Consider the following 19,777-nt stretch of genomic DNA (forward strand, 5'->3'; position numbering starts at 1 on the left):
CCAATGACTCTCTCAATGAAGAACTTTCTCCTCACCTCAAGCCTAAATTTCCCCTGGCGCAGCCTAAGGCTGTGTCCTCTTGTTCTGGCGCTGGCCACCTGAGAGAAGAGAGCAACCTCCTCCTGGCCACAACCTCCCCTCAGGTAGTTGTAGACAGCAATAAGGTCACCCCTGAGCCTCCTCTTCTCCAGGCTAACCAATCCCAGCTCCCTCAGCCTCTCCTCGTAGGGCTGTGCTCAAGGCCTCTCACCAGCCTCGTCGCCCTTCTCTGGACACGCTCAAGCATCTCAATGTCCCTCCTAAACTGGGGGGCCCAGAACTGAACACAGTACTCAAGGTGTGGTCTAACCAGTGCAGAGTACAGGGGCAGAATGACCTCCCTGCTCCTGCTGAGCACACCATTCCTGATGCAGGCCAGGATGCCACTGATAATGATAATAAATGAAACAACTTATTGTAGATATGAAAAAGGTTTTTAGGCTTTTTTTTTTTTAAACGACAGCAATGAAAAATTGCAGATTACATAGATCATGACTTCCAGTGTAGTAGTGGACCTGTACAGTTTTACTAATTTTCAGTCTCCAAACAAAAATTAGAGACATTAAAAACCCCACAACATAACGACAATTGGCTATTCCATTTATAGGGAAGAAAAAAAACCACACTATATTTCAAACTACTAAAGAATTTTAACCTGAATTTCCTTACACATTTTCTCTGGATTAAGACTACTCATGTTTCACTGTGCAGACACAGGGAAGTCAAGATACATACCAAAAGAGTGAACAGGTAAGTTTGGAACCTGTGGCTGTGAACGTACTGGAAGAAGCAAGCCTGAACAATATGGAGACTTTGTCTTGAAGAACAGTGAAGACCAACAGACAAGACTATTACTCAAGTTGCATTATCCTTCCAGAATGTGTTTTTAAAAGGACATGCCTTTTTTGCATGAAACCATTAATTACAAAGAACAGTGATATGATAAATCACAATAATGTCCTCACAGTAATATTATTACCAAAAGCAGACAATACTATTAGGGAATCATCTTGAATAAACTGGGACGTGACAGAAAACCAACCTATTCCTAGTACTCTAAGAACACCATATAAATATTTTACTAGCTCTCTTTACCACTGAAAACAAAATTAATTTAATTACCAGCCACCAGCAATACTACTGCAAATTTAATCTACAGATGCCATAAAAATTAAAAAATCAGAATTCTTCATAACATTGACTTGGGCCAGACAAAGTTGGGAGGCCAGTTTAGCAAATGAACCTCTCCTGACAGTGAAGTGCTACTACAAAAACAAATCTGAGAAAAAAAATAGTGTCTCCTGCATCTGGAGCTCAAGCTGCCAATGAAAACATCTACACATCAGAAAGAGAGTTTTTAGGTCCAACTCATGAATACAGAAGAGTCCTATTACTTTTGATTTTCACAGATCATAGCATTGAATCATCTTTTAACATTTATTAAATAAATCTAGCAAGATTCTCTCTGTAAGACATTGCACACAAGTCATCCTGCAAGCCAGGAGTAATACAATAGTCTGTTAAAGTAGAAGTTAATAATCTAAAACAATTTGCAAAAGAACAGAAGGCAGGAATGAGAGCGAGGAAAAGCAAATCAACTGACCAAAACTCTAAAATCCCAACAAACCAATTCAAAATACTAGCAAGGAGCATCTTTTAAGTAAAATGTAAAAGATGTTCTGATAACATTTGCCACTGTGTCACCTAAAGGTGCAAACAGAACAGAGCCAGGATCTTTTAAGAGATGCCCAGTGACAGGACTAGAAACAACCCAAAACACAGACAGTTCCCTCTGAACATCAGGAAGCATTTTTTCACTGAGCACAGGTTGCTCAGGGAGCTTGTGTAGTTTCTGAAGGCATTCAAAAGAAGTATCTGTTAACTTTGCTGAGTTCTTAAGAGAATATGAAAACCCATAAAAACCACTCCAAAAACCAAAAGAAAAGCAACTAGTAGAAATTAATTTGTGAAAATAATCTTCAAAACAGGAAGAAGATGTAGCAGCATGCAGCAGGCAAATAAAGAGGCTGTGATTTGTTGGGTAATAATGGAACATGTGTTGTATAGATGTGTATGCATACACATTGCGTACATGGAATAAATCAATAGCACTGACTACCATAATCAGGCTCAAATAAATTATTAATGTGCATAGCCATAAAGGACTGAAAATGGAGAAAACACAAAAGACAAATATAGGTGAAATTCCAAGTTAAAAAATGGAAAATGAAAGGCACAGTTATGAGGAGTTGAAGTAGTACATATCTAGCTTCTAAAATTTTTCTCAGTTGTTCAATTACAAATTTCTAACCTCTGTTAAATATAATAAATGCTACACTACTGCACCACATTTTGGTATAATTTGAAATGAAGTCTAAAAATCCATTGATTTATGAAGTCCTAAAAATCCATCAAGACATAGTTACTTACTCTCAATTTTCGACTTTGCTTTCTAACCAGTTTACCATGTTGAATGAAATGAACAGGGCATTGGTTCATTGCATTGTCAGCTTTATGCCGAAGCCAATCTTCATAACCCTGGAAAACAGAGATATGGCATGATGAAGTGATGCACATTTGACTATAAAGACAGAAGAAGCTCTAGCTTACAAGGATAATTTTAAATAATTTCTACTCCTAGAATCAACCAGGTTGGAAGAGACCTCCAAGATCATCCAGTCCAACCTGGCACCCAGCCCTGTCCAGTCAACTAGACCATGGCAGTAAGTGCCTCATCCAGGCTTTTCTTGAACACTTCCAGGGACAGCGACTCCACCACCTCCCTGGTCAGCCCATCTCAATGGCAAATCACTATTGATGAGGATAGGGAAAAAAATATTCTCAATAGAACAAAGGAAACTGTGATACATGCCAGTAATACGGACATGTTGGACACATACAAAAGAGAGCATTAAAGTTACAGTTAGTCAACAAAATTTTGGTGAAAATATTTTAATGAATAGGGATGTTTACAATATGCAAAACAATTTCTGCTATTTAAGTGACCATCTCTTGCTCATGCTCTGTTGGCTCTTGAGTATGTGCAAGGTACTTAGAAAAGTAGTTGCTGAGAAGATGGAAACATAGAAAATGTATTCCAGAAGACTGGGACTACATATCGAAAGATGATAAAGTGACAACATGACTGAAGGTGGTTATATCTCCTGATTATAATACAACTGTATCAAACGTTTCAACCACACAAAATATATAACTATTAAGAATTTTGTTTCAAGAGACTCTGTGGAATAACCTATTTTGACTGTTCAATTATCCTGCAAATCTGTTCTACACGAAGTAAAGGACAGGAAAATTTGCAACTTCCTATTCAAAAGATCCTGATGTGGGATGAAGATTGCGACTGACAATGACACCAGTGGTTAAAAGGTGGAAAATATCACTTGCATTCCATAGCATTTTTAATCAACTCACTTGATAAAAAGTGCAGAACACTAGTATCACCACCTTGGATAATCTGGGAATTTGGTCTTTGTAACTTTAGTGTAGTATGGTTTCAGGGACTGGTACAGCAGCTCAAGGAGATCCCAAAATCTATATTAGATGTTGGGAAAATGACTCAGGGAGATAGAACTGCAGAACTAGACAAAGTATTTCATAATCCTGGCTTTGGTGCATCACTACTAAACCACAGTAAGATTCTAAAGTGTAATATTTTAGAGTGGAAAAAACACAGCTTAAATACTAGCTGAATTCTATTATACAATATACCCAACTGTGTATAGTTAGCACTCTAAAGAAATGGAAACACTGTTGTCCATAGCTTCTTTGACAATTAATGAAAGAAAAGGCTATATTTAATATAAAGACTTTGAAAGTGATCGTATATCTATTAAAAAATTATGCTTTGTTATGGGTCTTGCTGAAACGGGGCTGCTGCTGTGTTTTGTACTTGGGGCTAAAACAATCATAGTTACCCTCCAGTGTTTTGGCTATTGATGAAGAGTGCTGGACCAGCATGAAGACTTTCTCTCCAACCTCCCCTCATAATCAATATAACCCAAGAGACCTGTAGACTCTGCATAGGCAAGAGGCTGGAAGGGGCCCAAACTGATCCAGGAGATACTCCATACAGTACGATGTGGTGCTTAGCAGAAAAGTTCAATGCAAGGCAGGCAGATGGGGGTTATTTGTGGTGATGGGTCCTCCTAAGCAAGCATTAGCATGTGCTGAGGCTCTGCTTCCCAGGAAGTGGCTGGACATCCGCCTTCCGATGGAAGTAGTGAATGAATTTCTCTTTTTGCTTAGCTTGTGTAAGTGGCTGTTGTGTTGCCTATCAAAGTGTTACTAACATGACATGTGAGTCTTTTAACCTTCTGTCTATTTTCTCTCCATCCCAAAAGAGAGGTGAGAGGCTGGATGGGTGTTTGGTTGCTGGTCAATCCACCATATCTTCACTTTAGTCAATCACTGATTTAATCACCATACTCACATAAGAAATACAGACACTTTCCCAACAAGTTTTGAGCTGAAGTAAGCATTCTGACTTAGACACTTTCTTGATGTTCAACTATCTGATGAACGCTTGTTTTCCCCCAAAAAGAATGTGAGAGAGCACTCTTACAATCCCGAAAAGTAGCCAGGAAAAGGTGCTGAACATCAAGCTGCTTGCACAAAATTCTTTCACACTGGCAGCCCACCCACTAAAACAAAGAGAAGAAATAGCTGGTGCCCAGACCTAAGAACAACTGAACCACGAACGGCAACCCTCTGCTGCTCAGTTCTATGCTGACTGCCGTCCTACAGGAGCTGAAGGCAAAAAGTCAAACCACAACTGAATCCTTGAGAAGACTGTAATTTGTGACTATTACTTTAGGAGCCCATATATTTAGAAGCTACTCTGTGGCTATGTTTAAGATGGTACAGCAAATACAGAATAGTGTTGCATGAACTACATGCAAAGTTCTTCATAAACTCATGTCCTAGTTCAAATTTAGCAAAATTTGCACTAGCAACATTTGTGCCAGATCAGGTACTTTCTGTCATCCTGCAGCTGGCCAGAACTTCAACAGTCAACAAATTCAGCTCTGGCTAAATCAACAAAAGAGCAATCAGAAGCTCATTCCTGATCCACATCAAATTTGTAATATCAGATACTGCGGTAACAAGCAAATCTGATCAAAGTATCTCCACATGAGTCAAAAAAATTCTATATTCACCTGTGATCCCACTAATTTCAGTAAGATCTCATCTACACTAAAGTGCTCATGCTAGCTGAACCACTACAGCATGAAGGAGGTAGGTGAAAAACTATCTTAGTACTTTCCTAAGTGTTCACAATTTCTTACTTGTATTAAGTCATTCTTTTTCAACAGAGCAACTTTTCTTTGGATCTTTTATGCTCTGTGATGGGGTAAGAACTGATTTCTAAAATACAGTTCTGTTTCATGTGTTCATTTTCACATTAAAAGGTACTGCAACTGTCATTATGAGCTGTAAACAGTAATTGGCATATACTGAAGACTTGAAGTAAAATAATTATTATCTGTCCATACTGTAAAGGCTAAGGCTATCTCAACAGTAGGAGTGAATTTTTATTTTTTGAGTTTCTGTGAAAAAAAACCATAATAGAATGTAGACTGCTGTTTAAAAATGAACAGAAGTCAAAGTGTGCTGAGTTAACACAAGAACATAAATGATTCCTTAGAACACATGATCATCGGACTTATGAAAATTTAGAAGCTTGTGTTGAATTACTGGGACATACCATACAGCAACTCATTCTACTTTAACCACAGAAGCAAAGATAAAATGAGTCTGTCAAAATTCACTGTAATTACTCTGTATGTCTAGCACAAAAAAAGGCAGGGAAAAATGAAATGCAAGCCAAATAACAATATTCTTTTTAGTTCCATTTTTTCCTCATTGATTTACTCACCTGTTTGATAGCTGTTACAGTGATGACAAATAAAAGTGGAAGTCCACTTGTAACTGGACTAGTTGGTGTATCAATAATTAACTGAAACAAAAAGAACAAATATTTACTGGTTTTATTTTCATGAGTCTAAGCATTCAGTTTTTCAAGCAAAGTGTTTCAAGTTAATATTTCATCAATGCACTACAATATGCTATGGAATTTTAATTAAGTAACAGTACTTTTACACAGTTTGATTAACATATACCATGACAGTGAAATCTAAAGATAACTACATGTGATAATACTCTGTTTAGATCACATTTATATTCAGATGCAAGAGTTTAAGTGCCAGACTGGAAAGCTTCAGCTTTGCAGAAAAATTACTAAGCAGCATTATAAATTAGCATGTCACTGGTTTAATGAATCGTACAACACAGCTGTTCTTATGAACTGAAAGAGTAATCCTGAAATACTGAACTGTGGCTTCTGCAATTATAAACAAAGATGTAGAAAACTCAGAGAAGGAATTCAAACAAGGAGAAAATCTTAACTGTCCTGGAAATAAGCAGCTTTTCTTTCTATGCAACCTAGTAAGCAAAGTTGTACAGCTTTTCACTTCATCTAGTGACACTTCTATTTTTTAACTTAAGTGACTTTAAAAGGTTCAGAACAAAGACACCTAGAAAGCAGCAAGCTCATTATGATAAAACCAACTATTCATGTACTGCCCAAAGTAAGCATTGTGCTATTTTGGGTTCTCTATAGGCTTTGATGTCAGTGTAGTTGGAAAATTTCTGCTGATGTACCACTCTGCTATGAAAGTATAATATTTAGCAAAATGAACAAAAGTTTTTTAATCAATGTAATTTATAACAATGGTTTTACTAATCAGGATGCTTATTATACAAAAAAATATACTTGTTCTTGTCAACTTTATCAAGAGATATCTTGCCATCAAACCAGTGATGGTGTAAATTTCTCTTTAGCTTAGTTTCAGAGTTACAACCTGGAAGTGATATGAAAAACCTTTTGTCACATCATCAGTGAAAAAGGCTGTCCAGGCTCAACCAATAGTCATCAAAACTAGTGCTCTGTTCAAACATTTTTCAAATCCTTGGGATTTTTTAGGAAAAGTCTAGAAATTCATTGAAGCATGGATAGCTTACCTGAACAAGGAAAATGATGAGAAAATAGAAGTTAGCTATTCTTCTGAATTGTTCAAACAAATTTTTTGGTACAAAGTTCCAAAAGGTGTACTGGGGAAAAAAAAACACCACAGAGTATGAGTGGTTATCACAGACATATTATTTGGATTCCATAACCTAAAGATTCAACATACTCCTGATTTACAATTCAAGATTAAACAAGGAGCAGTAATATTTTGTTACTTTGTTTAATAATTTACTGAACCTTAAATTGGCAAGGATATATTCTTGGAATCATATTAATCTTCTGAATTGTAATAATCTTGGTAGCAGGGAATGAAATAGTTTTTTACTAGCAATAAGTCTCAGTCAGAGATTCAGTTACACAACAATTTATTTCAAGCCATTAATAGATTTTAAAAACATCCTAGTCACTTCAAAGAGCAGTTTTAATTAATTCCACTTTGTATGTATGACTTGAAAAGGTAGGTGGCACTTTGAGAACTAATGCAGTCATAGCAAGCTAACTAAAGGCTGCCAGTCCATCTTCTTTTACTTTGCTTAGACATAAACCCACTTCTCAAACCATACCAGTGAGAAACAGCATATCAAACTACAAACAGAAAATGTAAAACACTCAAAGGAAAAAATGAATCATATAAAGGTGAGAGAAAAAGGAGCTTGCATCATCTAGTCGTTCCCCCTGCCCTGCAGCAGGTTTAACCATACTCACTTAACACAGCTCACTCTATAACTAAAAACTGCTTACCAAAGCAGCTAAAAATGTCAGCTGAAACTGGAAAGTTGTGAAAAATGCCTTCAGAAAACTAACACTGTATCACCTTATTATCTAAATTATCATTTGACACATAAAATGACAACTCCAGTGTAACTTCCATTTCAAAGGAGATGAGTTAGGAAGTTTCTCTTGATTTGCCCTGCTGCAAATGTGCTTTGTCTCTTCCTGGCAGACTGCACTGATACATACTGATACGCAAATTATGCCATGAGTAAAACGTCTTCTGAATTTAGCTCTGAAAGCAAAGACAGACAGCTGTAGAAGGAAAATACCTCTATTTGCAGATGAAAAGGATCCCCAAGGTGCACACCTGAGCTGTATGTGAAACTCTTACGTATTTTTTTTCACTTGTTAGAGGTTAAAGCTCGTACATGTTTAAGGTATGGGAACAAAACATTCTTTTGCTATCAGGTACTCAACATCAGTACCTATTCTAAATATGTCTTAAATACTCATCCTGCTTAAGAATTCTCAATATTAAACCACTTGTGAGCAACTCAAAACTCAGGCAGGCATATATGCAACAGCTCGAAAGTCAAGTGCTCTCATCCTGCAATCAGAATACTTTTCATCAGGATGGAATGTTGCTTGCACTGCCCACTACCCAGCTACTTATCTTGGAATTTCAAAACAGAACTGGTTAGGCTTGATTACTTTTCCTTGCACAACAGCCCAAATCATCCAAAGCTGCTGTTGTGCTATGTAACAATGCACATGATATTGATGAGAGTGACAATAATTATCAACGACATGACATTTTCTAATCCCATGTTTTTTGTGAATCTCCACAAGAAAAAAGGAAAAAAATAATAGAAGTTCTAGTGAAACACTTTTGTTAACATTTTTGGTTGGCTATTTTGACAGCATGAGGTTTTTTCCGATGGTAAAGGGGTTTTGTGACTGTTAAAGTTGATTTTTACAAGCTCCTTCAATGATAATTCATAAATAAACAACAACAGCAACTTCCCATTAAAATCTCCTAAAGGACTGACTCAATGTGTGACAACAGCACACTGTTGTCAGATTAGATATTTAGAACACCTGAATAAGGAGGTTAAATTACTTAAAGCAAACGATTAAAAGGCTAAACATTTGCCTTTACCCTCATCGCATTCCAACCTCAGTTCACTGCATGCCCTATCAAGCAGCAATCCTTCCTGCAACTCCACCTTTTACTCAGGTAAGGCAAATGCTGACCCATGTAAATAACCTGGAAGGAGGTAAATTTTAAAATTCTTTTTAAATGGTCTGAGAGATATTAACTTAAAATGGATGCTTTAACACAGAGACTTTAAGACTTTGTTTTCAATCAGCCTGACAGACTTTTAGCACTTTGTTACACTGGGCGTGGGACATACAAAGTACATCTTTGGATATACATCAAAGGTAAAGCAATAATTTTTGAAGGAGTTTAGGCAAGACAGACAGATTACTAAAGTGTCTAGACAGACCTTCCCCAGCCATCAGTTGCTCACAGCAGTATCTACAAATTGATGACTAATGTTTAACCAACATAATTACTCCCAGGAGGAAAAACAGTGGCTACCTCTCAAGATTTATCTCATGACTGTATTTAAGGCAGTTTCTCTGTTCTACTTACACAAGAACAAAAAGTCTTTGAAGAAAAGACATTACAAATTAAGATATTGAATGCAAGAGTGCCCATATAGAGTTAATACCATTTCTTTTATTCAAATAATTTCTTATCAGTCTTTGAGAACCTTGAAAAGCAGTATATGTATATTTGACCTTCATTTTTCACTGTAACTCACTTGAATGAAATAAGGATGTCCAAATAGTTACACAACTTAAGCTTAAGTTGGGGAAAGCTTAATGCATCTTTTTCAACTGCCATAAAAGACTTGGAGGCCAGAGCACAGACATGCCTTTTGCATACAGCCTATGTCAGACAGCTAGCAGCAGAGTTATATGTTCATTCAAGAGATGAACACAGTGTGAAGAGGTGCACTGGAAGCACTGTGAAACAAAGGACTGTAAAATCAGCCTGCCTCAACTCAAAACCGCATAATTGAACTAGATTTTCACAGTATCACAGTATCTGCAGTGCTGGTGTTTCTGTAATCGTTTACTTGGACAACTTATACACACCTCTGCCATATTTCCCCTCATGACCCTGACTCCATCTCACCAGTTCTTGCATACTGTTTGCTAACGCTGGTCTGCTTCCAGCTCCAACACTTGCTAGAGCCAATCTCATGAACTTAAAAAAAAAAGTGTTCTTAACAACAGTCATTTTTTCTAAGCACTGTACTGTGACCTTTTCATTTGATACCTGTAAGCCAGAATTCTGGCTCATGTTTCAAGTGCCTCTTTCTGTCTTAAAAGGCAGATATTTTCTTAAGTAACAGGAGACCTTAAGTAATCACTTGACTTCAAAAGCTGAAAGTGTAAGAAAAAAGCACTTCACATTGCATTACTGAGCTCTGTCAACATCTCAGTTTCTTACAGCAGTCACCATCTCTCTGCTCTGATTTCACTCCTTTCCCTCAAGATTTTCAGCTGTTTCTTGTAAATGCTCAAAAACATTCCAACAAAAATATCTACTACATCAGCCCTGGTTTGTAGACATCTTGCTACGCTGATTCTCATCCTTTCTACAAAACAGAATCCTTCTTGAGGATAATATCATCCGTTCTGCCCTGAAAAACATATAAAAGCTCCAATAAATTACCAAAAGGCAATACAAAGTTACCAGCTTAACAACTGGAGTGTAGGTATATGCATGCATGTAACAGATATAAGAAATCCTTATATATTATTATGCTAGTGAAACAATTGATGAGTTACAGATACTACATAGTTATTCCCCTCCAACAGAATAGCTGAAAAGGTCCAATCAAAAGCTTAGCAATTTCTTTAAGATTAGCTCTACTTGTGAAAAAGCCACTTCACTGAAACAATTTGTTGAACTCTAATAACAGTTGAGAAACTACAGTAAAGCCTGTGTAAAAGAAATAAACAATTAGCTAAAATCCTAACACCTGAAGTGAGAGTGTGGTTTGTCCAGTGTAAGTAACTTCCTTATGACCACATAGGAAGCTTGTAGCAGAACTACTCTGTGTTTTTGATGTATTAAATCAGTTTCAAGTCTAACTTCTTCCAACAAAAAACTCTGAACTTCTGTGCTTATTTATGACTGGAATAGTAATATCCATGAAATTTCGAAAAGCACTCTATAGCATTTAGGACAGTTTAGGATGAATTTAGAAATACATATATTTTAATGAAAGTATTCACACACTTGTAACCCACACAGCATTTATCAATCCACCGAGTGAGAGACTACTTTCTCCACACCACATGAAATGAGGTGGTTTCACAACACAGGAATCACTGTAAGCTCTAATGTGTAAAGGCTTTTGCATGTGACTAAAAGCCACTTGCACACTCAGAGTGCAAAAATGAAACCAATATGTTGAAATCAGTTCAGATAATGCAAATGGATATACAAGCATATATATTTTGTCATATGCTTCCCTAATAATAGTCATTGGTAAAACTGGATTGCAGCTGCAAAGTGAGAACTTTATCTGCAGCATTGTTCAGCAAGTCTGATAGCTAACAAGGGCTATAGCTCCAGGAACAGCTCTGACAAAGACATGCCCTAGCATCTGGAAGATAATCTAATTACAATTTAAAAGATAAATCAACTTATTGCTAGGATGAATAAAGACAGAAGTCATAGAGACCATTAGGAAAACAGAAGAAAGAGTGTGAGAGAGCAACCTGTCCCTCCCTAGTGTGGGGTCTGAACTAGCTTGCTTTTATTCCTTTCTTTTGCTTCTTTCTTACTGCATGCAGCCTCCATACCAACTTGACTTAAATGGTGTCCAAGGCAGTACCAGCAGATAATAGAATATTGCTGTTAATCCCAGGCTGAGTCAGGTAAAGAGTAGATGGCTTCTTCTGTGAACGTAGGGGATGCTGTAGAAAGCTTTTGCCCAGGAAATTCCATGCCAGGCAGAATCAAGATCTAACAACTCTTTGCTCTCTCTAGGCACTGGCAGTTGTCCACAGAATGAAACTGTATTATCATGCCTGGAAGGAGAATTGCATGCCCATGCATTTCCATACCATCACAGGTATTGCAGTCCCTGAGCTGGCACCAGACAGAGACTATTAAACCCATTTACTCTCCATCACGAACAACTCCTGCCCCCTTGGCATGGCTGAGCAAATCAGACTATTTAACATTCATAGCATCAGATCTGACTTTCTGCTTCAGCCAGTGTGGATGAGGGTAAGTGGGTTACCTGGGCACAAATTAGGAGCTCTGTGTTACAACTGCTTTTAGAGCAGATTGCATGTGCACACTAAGAGGCACACACATCTTACTGTGTACTGGTACCTGTCCCATACACATTTGTGTCTACTCATCCTCACTGCCCCCACATAGCATGCTACACCTATCTACTTATCAGCTTCACAAACACATGAGCACGCCATCTGCTTCTGGGCTTTGGATGCTTTTCTGACTTTCAAATGCCATTGCTTGAGGCTGTGTTTGAACTCCTCAAACTGCTATATCACGGTCCATGAGAGGCTAGAGAAATCCCACCATCTACAAAGCACCACATTGGAGAGGTGTGGGATTTCAAAGTAGCTCATCTTAGTAGGGGTATTTTAATACTTCCTTAAGTTTCAGTGTTAACATTTCTTCTAAATATGGCAACAAAATGATAAATCAGAGCCCTCTCCATCCTTGTATTGTTATAATAACACTAAGAGTGAGTACTGAAGGGAAGAGGTATAGCACAACAGCATGAACTTCTGAGGGAAGAATGCTTCAACAACTATTAGTCACTGTGACTGAAATGACTCACAGTTAATTAGATTAGCAGTGAAGATAGACAGGGTTTCCCTTACAATTTATAGGGCTTCTCAACATGCAGCATTATTGTTTCAGGCCATTTTCATACAAATCAATGTTTGAATCAGTATTTGATAAGAAATTCTACAGAAACATGCAGACAACAGAACATCATATTACTTGTGAAAAAAACATAGGAACTGTTCTGGTCCATGAATATATTCATTCAGCATTTCAAAGCAGAAGTTAATAATAGCACTGTTATCCCATCCAAGCTCACTCTACTGCTTCTTCCTAAGAAAAACAGAAATAAAGCTACAGTGCAAGTCAGTATTTCATAATTTCATATCATGAATTAGTTTGAATGAAATCTCTCTAGAGCAAGTTCAAGCAACAGTTCTGCATTCACAGTAGATTCAATCTTGCAACTCTTCAGTACCATCTTCTGGGAGTTTAGACCTTACTGGCTCCAGTTATATTAGTGGCCCAGGCACAAGCAGCTTTTTAGCAGAAAAAATTCTCTTTATGGATCTAAGACAGTAAAAGTTTGCAGCTAGGCAGGATCATCAAGGCAAAATAATATGTATTGATTACCCACAGACTAAAAGAAAGAATAAAAGACTTGGTAAGTCTCTCTAATCCAGCTTTCTCTCAGTGGTACACAAAAATGTCAGTCCTCGTGCAGAATGATCCTGGAGCTTCTGACGATGACAGTTGTCTCTGTCACATTAACAAGTCTCTGATCTCTCATTTGAGAGGCTGTTGCTATCCTGGCACCTCTGATTTTTTTTTCATATGGTTCATTCTTTAGGGTCTGTCAAAAGCAGTAAGCAGCTATGATTAAACATGCTCTTACAGAACTCCATATTGTTGCTTCAAAATAGATTTTGTTTTCTATAGGACATTCCTCTTTGCTCAAGAGAAATACACATTCAATTAGTCTTCAGTTGACCAATTCAGCTAGAACAGCAGATGCAACTCTCTCCTTTTCTACTAATAAGACCCCTGAAGTATAGCAGTTCTGTATAGATATCTTCTTAGCACCAGCAAAACCGAATTTGAATATTAGAAATTATTCACAAATTATTAAAGCACTAAAAACATCATGATGCCATTATTTAAATCCATCGTTTTATACAATGAATGCTTTGTGCAGTTCTCCATCTTAAACCCCTATCTGGCTTTGGAAAATTTAAAACTAGCTTCCACATAAGCAGCTATTGAACAGACTACAGTTATTCAGCCTGATGAACAATGTGGAGGAAGATCACTAACAGAAACAAGGAGACAAACAGTTCTCAGATTCAGTCAAGGACTTGAAAAATGAAAATTTGCAAGTTTCAAAATGATGGTTCATTGTTTCTTTCAGCAAATAGTTCTAGAGTTTAACTGAGCCTTAGATATGCAATCAGAAAATGTACATGGTCCCAGAAAGTATTCAAAAAAATTCAAAGGAGAAATCAGTGAAAGAATTATTATATACAAAAAACATCACTTTTGACCCATAAATGTCTAAGTCATAAGCAAGCAAATACTAAGAGTATTTTGGGAAGCTATCACTCCATGCTTATTTGTTCTTGCATTCTTCCCTAGGCATCTACTGCTGATGACAACATATTGTGCCAGGTGGACATCTGACATACCTTAGCTGGTCAGGCACACCCACACAGTACTACTCAGGTAAGGAGAATCTGTTTAGCATACTGCTTGGGATACTGCCAGCATAAAAATGCAAAGTTTGGACTTTAAGGAAGTCTCATATTAAGAAGTTATGGTTGTAATTCAGTCTTAAAAACAAATAAACCCCCAACACAAGCAAAACCAATCAAAACCCAACAAAACCCAAGACAATAACACTACAACAAAAAGCTTTTGTTACCCTGTTTCAGAAGAAGGAAAAACAAATTTGTTTCCCACCATGTTCTGATAAATGCTATTGCTGCATGTCTTAACTCATGAGAAAAAAAAAAATAGGCAGCAAACTCCCTGCCAATTCAATTACTACTACTTTGACACATCAGGATTTTCCACTAGCTGATACTTTGCCATGCTACGTCATTGTCATATGATAAATTCAGAGGCTACACAATAGCTAACACCCAAAGTAGCTGAAGTAGCTAAAAGTAAGGTCAACATAAGCACCCACCTTACAAAGGTCACTATCTCCAGAACATAAGCAAACTGCATGTCCAATCCAAACAACATTTTTTTTGCATTATTATGATGCATTGTTAAAAACAATTATTGAATTAACACCAAAAAAATCCAAAGGCATTTTTGTCCACCTAGATATTTTTCATGACCAGGAACATATCATTAGGCGGACAGAGCATTAACCACATTTTACAGTGACACTGCAATATAAAAGAAATATTCCTCTGTTCCAGAATCAAATTATCATCTTGCTAGCACCATGAAATCTTTGGTGACACACAATAAAGTTTACCTTCGGAAGCAATAACATTAGATTTTCCTAGTTATTTAAAGCTACAATATTTTTTTAGGGCTTACAAAAAGATATTTGTTAGCATAGCAGCACTCAGGTACAGTTTAATTTATAAGCTTTCCTTGTGATTTTAAGCCACCCTTTTTAGAAATTCGTTTTGTCTTAAATTGGTAAAATGTACTTGCAAGTTCAGAGTTCTTCACCCTTGAAGAGCAATCATGTACTTACATAAGCACTAAAGAACTATGAAATCACAGCTGAAAGTTACTGTCGGTTTTACTGATGAAACACGAGGTTAAATATCCTTCATGGCTGAGGTAACATTATACAGTGTGCTTGGACACACATTATTTTTATTTTACTCTGAGAACTATGGATTTCCCATCTTCATTTGGTACACCATTTGTCAGGTAGCTTAGGTTTGTGTTTCCTAAGACATGCAAGGTGGCCCTTCCAAAGCATTCATAAAGGAGTGAAGTGACAAGGACAGAGCAAAAGGTTACTGGTTAGCTAGCTCACAGAACCAGAATGAATGCAAGTCATGATGGCACTTTGCTTGGGCTGTTTGAGATGCAGCATGTGAATAATACTTTATTTAAAAGGGATAGTACTGGTAAGAAAGCATGGAAAGATCTCATGTAAAGACAGCTGTCATTAGTACTGAACTTAACACAGTCTAAGGAACTGTTTAATACTAGAAAGCATTTATGTGCATTGTATTCCCTCCTGAAACACCTACACTGTATTTACTTTCACAAAAACTACTTGGTAAAAGTGTGAAAAGTTTAATCAATAAACAGAAAACTTCAGAAACACTGCATATATATAAAAAACATTTCCAGTGTTTCATTCATGTAAAAATATAGACAGATACATAGAATCACAGAATCAACCACGTTGGAAGAGACCTCCAAGATCATCCAGTCCAACCTAGCACCCAGCCCTACCCAATCAACTAGACCATGGCACTAAGTGCCTCAGCCAGGCTTTTTCTGAACACCCCCAGGGACAGTGCCTCCACCACCTCCCTGGGCAGCCCATTCCAATGGGAAATCACTCTCTCTGGGAAGAACTTCCTCCTAACATCCAGCCTATACCTACCCCGGCACACCTTGAGACTGTGTCTCCTTGTTCTATTGCTGGTTGCCTGGGAGAAGAGGCAACCCCCCACTTGGCTACAATATCCCTTCAGGTAGTTGTAGACAGTAATAAGATCACCCTTGAGCCTCCTCTTGTCCAGGCTAAACAACCCCAGCTCCCTCAGCCTCTCCTCATAGGGTTTGTGTTCCAGGCCCTTCACCAGCTTTGTTGCCCTTCTCTGGACATGCTCCAGCACCTCAACATCTTCCATGAACTGAGGGGCCTAGAACTGGACACAGTACTCAAGGTGTGGTCTGACCAGTGCTGAGTACAGGGAAAGAATAACCTCCCTTGTCCTACTGGCCACACTGCTCCTGATGTTATCTATCAGTACCCCCAGGTTCCTTTCCTCCTGGCTGCTCTCCAGCCACTCAGTCCCCAGCCTATAGCGCTGCATGGGGTTGTTGTGGCCACCAAATAAAACCACAGTGAAGTCTCTTTCAACTAGTTGAAAACATACATATGTATCGCTGACAGGTATCCTCATCTCAGTCCAGGCTTAAGTGCCACTTAAAAATCTTACTCTGAGAAGCACAGCAACTTGAAACTTCCACTAACTTCACCATTACAAAAAAGATGTCCAACATCTTGCAGAGTCGAGGATGTTTTCATTTCAAAAAGCATCAGCACTAACTTCTAATGGTTTTATTTACGTATTTCCAGGATGAGATGTACAAGATAAAAAACTACAACACAACTGTCACAGAAGTGACACAAAAACTTTCTATACATTACTCTAACAATCCAAAAGGCAATATAAATTAATGTGTAGAGCACAGGATTTCTCATTGTGCTAGTCTGACTCTATTCCATTTGGACTACTTACTGCAGTACCTTTTCTACCTAAATAAAGATGCCTAGATGCTATACTGTTTTTTATTATACTGTCATTGAAAGAAGCATAGAAAGCAGGTAGTAAAAACAGCAGGGAAGGGAGGTAGTAAAACATAAAATTTCATGTAAGAAACGAGATACAGTTTGAGAAAAGTGGGGTTTATTGCAGCTTTGCCATTACATTACTGGATGGCAAGTGTTCAGATCCGTGAAAGCAAGTACTTGGTTCCTTGAGCTGACAATGCTACTGAAGTCATTATTTCACAAGTGGTTGAAAGTGTGTGGCATGTGATGACTGAAGCCTAAGTATATTAAACTTTTAAGTTCTTGAGCTGTTAGCCATACAATAAACCATCAACATTCAGTTTTCCATGTCACTGCAGTACAGACCTTTGGCTGAAGCAGGCCAGATGGAAAGTACCAACAACCCAACTGCTCAGTGATGCTGAAGCTTACAAAAGGATTTGCTAGTAACAGCGAGGGGCAACTGGTAGGTTTTTGAAGGGCACAAATGTATCACAATATTAAGAGTTTAAGAATTACTTTAATTTGTCAAGGTAAGATTTTGAGGGGAATGGCACTATTACTGTGGAGACAGCTTCAACTGTTGATTACTTGAAATGGATCAATGTAAGCATTTGAGGTATTCCCTTAGACTACAAGGGATGTGGTCTTTCCTTGGGAAGTTTTTCTTTATTCCAGGTTTGCCCCAAATGAAAATTGCTTTCTCACTCACAGTGTCATTTTAAGACTTTACTGTGTACTAAGGTAAATGCTGAAGAAGTCACTATATTCCTCTCCATGTAAGAGGTAATTTAGAAATTTGTTTCTGTGGAAGAAATTTGAGATACCTTCTTTTTCCCCTTTGCCAGCCAGTAAAGGAGAAGTGTAGTAAGACCATCTTGGGAGGAAATAGATAAATACACAACGAATAACTGAAGTTGATTTATGTAAATGAATGAAAGAAAATGCTACTACCTTTGATGAGACTATTCGGTTATCTGGAAATCTCTGTGGAATGTACGCTTCGGTGCCTGGAGGTGGTTCACGATGCCCAACATAAACAGTCCGACTGTCCACCCAATTCTCTTCTCCAGCACACTATGGAGGAAAAAAGTGATTGTGTCACAGTTGGCTCAGTATTATTGTGGTAAGACAAAGCACATATTGAATTAACTAATGATGCATCTGATCTTGAACACACACTTAGACACTGGTTGGTGACCCTCACTTTTCTGTATAATCTCAAGACCACTGAAACATATAAATCGAAATCAATAGTCAAAACTGTGCCCACCCTTAAGGCAATAAAAGAGAATCCATGAAAATCACTATTCTGACTTCTCAGTTTTAGAACTGTGACAAAAAATAGAGTCACTAAATATCAAATTTGACTGAGAGTTTTTGTGGTTACTACTAATTTTATCACTGATAAAATGTAGTTAAACTATAAGCATAGCTCATTTTTAAGACTAGCCAGCCAAAACTTGGCCTTTTGTTTGTGGCATTCTCCATTTCCCCAACCATAAATGAACTTATGGATTCCTAAATTGTCAGGAAAAGACCTCAGCATGTCAATTCATATCCCTTGTGCTTTAATAAAAGCTCTGTCTAGAAAAACAAAAAAGTAGGTGACCAAAAGTATGTTCGTATATTTACATCATGAAACCTCACCACACTTAAAGCTTGTCCAACATTAGAAGGTCTACGCTTATTGTTCACTGTTTTTTAAAAAGTGCATATTGTTGGATACAAGTATTGACATACAAACAATCTTCTGTTTTTTTCAGAAGTATGTATTTTGTTAAAGATTTGGATTACCAAGGGCTCATCCCTGAGTTGGTAGTTTTATAGATTTTTCATGTGGTAGATGAAAAATAGTATCTCAACTACAGAATACATTCCCAGAGAAGCTCTATCAGCAGCTCTTTTAACATCACTAGGTTAAATTTGGTGTAATATCAAAATATGTAATAAATTTCAACTGAAAAACTCCATTTATGCTGCAATGATGCATTTACACACATCTTCACTGTGCATATTAGAAGGAAGCTTTTTTCCTGCACCTCCTACATCTATTTAGTGTATTAAATACATCCCAAAAGTACACCTGGGCACTGATGCTCAATTGTCTGTCTTTAAGAGTGAACTGGCAGGCTACTACTTATCAAACTACCACCAGGCAAGTATCGGGAACAGTTTAATAGTTAACCCAGCAAAGCATCACCACCCAAAGCAGACTGATGTAGTCATGCACTTATGGACACTGGAAGAAAGTTTCATCCCATAGACATGGTATCTTTCTTTTCTAGGTTCATCTCAATGTCAATTGTACAGGGACCATTTGCTTCAGCAATACAGAAGATACATCTAAAATAAAATTCAATTCTCAAACTTAAACACCCAGCATCTCCCTCACTGGTTCATTAGCATTATTCCACTGCTTTGCAACGTATGCACAAAAACAAGTTTTCAACAGAAACTGGAGTCTATAAAATTTTGCAATATTCTGAAAATTTGGAACAGTTATGCTTATAAAACAATTATCTGTGATGCACATAACTTTCTTGAGAGTGGGAGAGACCATCAAAAATATGGATAGAAAACCTAATTAACTCAGATTATTACATACAGAATAGCTGAGTAGTCATGCAGTAAAACATAAAGA

At 37.5% G+C, this 19,777-nt stretch overlaps 1 protein-coding gene across 6 annotated transcripts in view; it reads right to left on the reverse strand.

Annotated features, from left to right (window-relative positions):
• ATP11A (ATPase phospholipid transporting 11A) overlaps positions 1–19,777 on the reverse strand; it is a 139,433-nt gene that overhangs the window by 51,910 nt on the left and 67,746 nt on the right. For all 6 annotated transcript variants that reach the window (XM_064143727.1, XM_064143728.1, XM_064143726.1 and 3 more), the window contains exons 2-5: positions 18,088–18,210; positions 7,081–7,170; positions 5,936–6,016; positions 2,470–2,577 (exon numbers count right to left, since the gene is read on the reverse strand). In XM_064143727.1, coding sequence (XP_063999797.1) covers positions 2,470–2,577; positions 5,936–6,016; positions 7,081–7,170; positions 18,088–18,210 — 402 coding nt within the window. The remainder of the gene's footprint in view (positions 1–2,469; positions 2,578–5,935; positions 6,017–7,080; positions 7,171–18,087; positions 18,211–19,777) is intronic.

This window comes from Pogoniulus pusillus, chromosome 5 (assembly GCF_015220805.1).
Source record: "Pogoniulus pusillus isolate bPogPus1 chromosome 5, bPogPus1.pri, whole genome shotgun sequence".
In the NCBI taxonomy this organism is placed as follows: Eukaryota; Metazoa; Chordata; class Aves; order Piciformes; family Lybiidae; genus Pogoniulus; species Pogoniulus pusillus.